General features: G+C 48.3%; 1 protein-coding gene and 1 non-coding gene across 2 annotated transcripts; both read left to right on the forward strand.

The window, feature by feature from the left end:
• Positions 1-1599: 1599 nt before the first annotated feature.
• Positions 1600-5109, forward strand: RPL18A (ribosomal protein L18a). Its single transcript, XM_057425577.1, has 5 exons — positions 1600-1701; positions 2077-2256; positions 2841-2970; positions 4411-4520; positions 4967-5109. The coding sequence occupies exons 1-5, from the start codon at positions 1684-1686 to the stop codon at positions 5057-5059; spliced, it is 531 nt and encodes a 176-aa protein (XP_057281560.1). The 5' UTR covers positions 1600-1683; the 3' UTR covers positions 5060-5109.
• On the forward strand, positions 3492-3623 carry LOC130608025 (small nucleolar RNA SNORA68). The gene has a single exon (XR_008974436.1). It is a non-coding gene; the product is annotated as a small nucleolar RNA SNORA68 (small nucleolar RNA).

Here is a 5109-nt window from a genome sequence, read left to right on the forward strand (position 1 = left end):
TACGGCTCCCAGCGTGCCGCGCTAACCTCCTCTCGCGGCCGCGGCAGGGCACGCCGGGATGAGCCGGCCCCACGGCACGCTGGGAGCCGTAGTCCTGCCCCCGGCGAAGCGCGAGTGTAGGCTTCAGCGCCGTATCCCGCGGGCCACGCACACGTGGTGCTGCTCGCACCTGACGGCGCTCTAAAACCAACCGCACCTATTTAATGCACCGGGACCGACCCGTTCCGCTCCCAAAGTCTCCTCCCGGGATCCGGAAGCCGTGCGTCCGCCGGTACACTTAGTGCCTCCGGTGCGAGCTCGCCAGACGGGAGCGGCCTGCCCAGTGGCTCTCACGAGAAAGGGCCTGTCAGTGAGGAGGCGGATCGTGAGGATCACTGATGTCAGTGAGGATCGGCAGATGTGACAGCAGTGTCCACTCATAATGTTCTGCAGCACAGCGATCTATGCAGGGTGGGAGAGGTTAGGGTTGTGTGTGTCTGTGGAATCAGAACACTATTGCTAAATGCAAATAAAAGGACCTCAGGGTGCTGACTGATGGCCACTGAACATGAGCCAGCTTGTGCCCAGGCAGCCAAGAAGGTCAACGGTATCCTGGCCATAGCCAGCAGGGCCAGAGCAGAGATCATCCCCCTGTACTAAGCGCTGGTGAGGCGGCACCTCAAATACAATGTTCAGTTCTGGACCTCTCAATGCAAGAGGGACACTGAGGTGCTGGAGTGAGTCCAGAGAAAGGTAATGAAGCTGGTGAAGGGTCTGGAGAACAAGTCTTATGAGGAGCAGCTGAGGGAACTGGGGCTGTTTAGTCTGGAGAAAACTCAGAGGGGACTTTATCACTCTCTATAACTACCTGAAAGGAGGTTGTAGTGAGGTGGTGGTCGGTCTTCTAAATAACAAGTGATAGGATAAGAGGCAATGGCCTCACTCTGCCAGAGGTTTAGATTGGATATTAGAAGTTTATGCTGACAGAGAGTGATCAGGTATTGGAATAGGCTTCCCACGGAAGCGGTGGAATCACCATCCCTGCCAGTGTTAATAAACCGTGTAGATGTGGCCTTTAATGACATGCTTAAGTGGTGGTCTTGGCATCCTGGGGTAAAGGTTTGAACTTGATCATCATAAAGGTCTTTTCCTGCTGCGGAACCGTCCCCAGCCTCGGTGCGCAGGGGAGGCAGCGCTCGGACCAGCCATGAAACGGAGCAGCTCCAAACGCAGCGGGAGGGACACACACGCGCCCATAGGGGCAGCCTACCTGTATCAGCGACCCCAGCCTCCCACGGGTGAGAAAGGGAGGCCATGCCTGGCTACCGTCCCGGCGGGAGCGCGGTGCCGGCTGCTGTCTCCTGCGGGCGCCTCCCTGCCACGTCCTCCGCAGCGAAGTGGTCAGGGACGGCGGGAGACAGCGCCACGCTCAACGGAGCCTCCTCCTACGGGGACCGAGACCGTGCCGGGCCACGGTGCCGAGAAGCCCCGCTGGCTGCGGGCCATAAGGGCGCGGCCGGACCACGCGGTCTCCGTCGGACCGGAACCTGAACGGAGACTGACGGCTGCTTCCGCCAATGGCGCTCTCGACCCAGCCAATGGGCGGGCAGGACTGGCGGGGGCGGGACTGCCGGCGAACGGGTGACGGGAGGCGGTGGCGCCTTCGGCCTTTCCTTTCCTGCGGGCCGCGGAGGAGGCAGCACCATGAAGGCGTCGGGCACTGTGAGCGAGGGCCGGGGCGCAGGGCGCACGGCAGGCAGCGGGGCTGAGACCGAGGTTGAGGCTGCCGTTGGGAGGGCGGCGGCTCGGGCTTGTGGCACTTGAGAGCGGGTTCTGCGCGCCCTAACCGCCCTGCCGGGCCTTCGAGGGAGGCGAGCGGCGAACATGGCGGCGGTGCTGCTCTAGCCAGACGCGTGGGGAGGCCGCGCCTCCCGGGGCAGGGGGCCGTGATCGGCAGAGGGCACGGCTGGGCCCGCGGGGCGATCTGCTTGGGTCGTTAGGCTTTCCCTTCCCCTTCCACTGCGTTGGCAGCGGTGCCGACGCGGGGCGGGGGCCGGCGGCGCGGAGGGGTTCACGCAGTCTGTCGTGTTCGTCCAGCTGCGGGAGTACAAGGTGGTTGGGCGATGCCTGCCCACGCCGAAGTGCACGACTCCTCCTCTCTACCGGATGCGCATCTTCGCTCCCAACCATGTTGTCGCCAAGTCCCGGTTCTGGTACTTCGTTTCTCAGCTGAAGAAGATGAAGAAGTCTTCTGGAGAGATCGTGTACTGCGGCCAGGTGCGGGATTTAAACCACAAAAAAGTGGGAGATACGTAAAGAATTTCAGCTGGTATATGTGGAAGGAATTTATATGAAGTGCTGTTATTGGGGGTGAAATTGAAATGAACTTAATCCTTCTGTTGCTGTGAAGCTGCGTGACAAATTAGTTTTTTCAAAGTAACAGTATATGCCTAGTAAACTGAACTGAAACTTCCCAACACTTGAGTTATGAACTGTGTTACTAGTCAGTGCTGCCGTCTGGTTCTGGTGCTTGTTTCATTATGGAATATAAGAGTCATATGCACATTCATAATCCTTGGAAAGTAGATATTTGTGTGCTTTCACTCCTCTACCTTGATACTTAAAAAAACATCGTTTAGAGTTTTAGAGCTGTATTTTTCTCTCTGTGCTGAATTATTAAAACTTTACTCTGAATTACTGAGGCTTTAATATAGTTATGTGGCTGTGGAGAAAGAGCAAATAGCTGTTTTTTACAATAAAACATAGCACAGTGGTTTCCTTAGAGCTCTAAAATATTCAAACTTGCAAAATGCTGATGATGTACTGTGTCTAACTGCGTTTATGCTCATGTTTAATTCCAGGTTTATGAGAAGTCCCCTTTGCGGGTAAAGAATTTTGGTATTTGGCTGCGCTATGATTCTCGTAGCGGAACTCACAACATGTACAGGGAGTATCGGGATCTGACCACTGCTGGTGCTGTCACCCAGTGCTGTAAGTACATCTAACTGTTTGAGGTATAAAATAGTTAAATAAAATAAATTAAGTCTTAAACTGGACATAAGGTGGGCTGACTTTATCCATAGTAAGATAACTGTAACACTGGTAAAATAAAGTGGTGAGTGCCTGGAGAAGTGCATAGATGTCTGTATGATGTATGTGGTATCTTACTTGTTACCAGTCTATACAGTTTTGCTGAAAATATTCCTGCTTCATCTTGGTGTGACTTCCTACATTCTAGTAGTTTTGCTGTACAGACAGAGTTTTGTGACCTTTTAAGTGCTGTGTATCTTTCCAAGCCTTGCAGAGACAATATTTCAGCTGTCATATTCGATCTGTCCTTTGGAGAGCAAGTAAAAAAACCCTGTGTTGCTCCAAGGTCTCATTGCCTCAGTTCAAGGAGAATTAAAGGTTGTCATTATTTCAGTCTGTGATGTGACGTGATTGAGGGACAGACCATTTGTTTAGGTGATGCTGTTGATTCAAGTATTATAGAAGTGTTATGAACACAACAGAATGCACATAAAAACCCAAAGAATATTGTTACTCATAATGATATTCTTGTCATGTGTGCACATATTAAAAGTATCTTGTCGCCTTTCAAAAGCTGAAGTGCTGTTGAAAGTGAAATTTAAGGTTCTACATTAACTTACACAATAATTCCTGTTAATTAACATACTGAAGGACTGCTTCAGAGTCCTGAGAACTTAATTTTGTCTGCAATGAGTTTGATACTTTTATGTTCAAGAATACTTTTGACAGGTAAGTTTTTAATAAGCATGTTAGATGTTCATTGGAACCATTGTAAGTGCAATAGTATTTCAACAAGTGTATCTTGTGAAACTAGCTGTGGACATCAGGATTTAAAGACAGTGATTTGCACTGCTAAAGGAATTTTCTGGTAGCCCATGCACAGATGGCTTTCTTCTCTTCTGAAAGCTTAATTACATGGCCTTAATAATCAATTCATGTTTCTATCACTTGTCAGTTTCAAGAAAAGTAAAGATAACCTTAGATTCTAGCTTTACTTGCACCTGCCTTTGGAAGAGAATGGTTTGGTTTTTTTTTAAGTTCACCTGTCTTTTCAGTAATTATATTTCAGTGCTGATTCAGTCAGTTTTCTTGTGCAAAAAGGGAAATAGTAGATTACTTCTGTACATGTCTACCATCTTGAAATCAGGCAAGAGGAATAAGGTGGCACTTTCTTGGAGGAGTTTGGTTTTGAGTTCCAGTTGGCTGCTGCATGTTGGTTCTGATATTTCTGCTGTTGCTTTAAATACTAAAATCGGTGTGATTAAGTAAAGAACTTAGGAGAAAAGTGACTTTAAAAGTTACAGATGATACTGTAAACATTTCTTGAAAAGATGGTAGTAAGATTTTTGAACTGAAAATGTCTTAAGTTTTGAAATGGGTGAATGAGTTTTCTTGTTACAGACCGCGATATGGGAGCCCGTCACCGTGCCCGTGCTCACTCTATCCAGATCATGAAAGTTGAGGAAATTGCTGCTAGCAAGTGCCGTAGACCAGCAGTGAAGCAGTTCCATGTAAGTGAAGTAACATCATGGTGTCTGGTGGGTCCTGGTCTAATACTGGACTGGGAGGGGGAGTTCTCTGGTACAGGTTTCCTTTGCTGACTCAAATAGCAAAGGAACCAAATAGCAAAGGATAGGAACTCAGATAACAAAGGAACACCTGTGTGCATACGTTTTCAATTTTGTTATATTATTGATAATGGTTTCTAGAACTGCTTGAATGAAAGTAAAACTAACCCAAATACATATTATGGTGCCAAAAATGTGCCTTTAGCAGGTGTTTCTTTACAAAATTTGCAAAATCAAGGCATCTGTTAGCTTCTCTGAGCTAGATCTACTCTGGGTGCATTAGTTTTCTGTACATAAGTTGGCAGTTGAATATAGCTTAGCTGTTTATTACGAATTATTTTCTGTTGTTCATCTAGTATCTCAATTAATGCAAAAATATTTTCTTGCAGGATTCTAAAATCAAGTTCCCTCTGCCACACAGAGTTCTGCGTCGCCAGCACAAACCACGTTTCACCACCAAGAGACCAAACACTTTCTTTTAAATATGGAAACATGCTATCAACTCTGTGTTGTAATAAAGATCTTATTTGAA

This window comes from Pezoporus wallicus, unplaced genomic scaffold (genome assembly GCF_028554395.1).
Source record: "Pezoporus wallicus isolate ANWC-B61680 ecotype Strahan unplaced genomic scaffold, APGP_CSIRO_Pwel_v1 contig_4722, whole genome shotgun sequence".
NCBI classification, from domain to species: Eukaryota; Metazoa; Chordata; class Aves; order Psittaciformes; family Psittacidae; genus Pezoporus; species Pezoporus wallicus.

Coding starts and splice junctions, on each gene's coding strand:
- RPL18A (XM_057425577.1), top strand. Junction 2,971..4,410: donor TGGTGCTGTCACCCAGTGCT/GTAAGTACATCT, acceptor TTCTTGTTACAG/ACCGCGATATGGGAGCCCGT. Junction 4,521..4,966: donor CAGCAGTGAAGCAGTTCCAT/GTAAGTGAAGTA, acceptor ATTTTCTTGCAG/GATTCTAAAATCAAGTTCCC.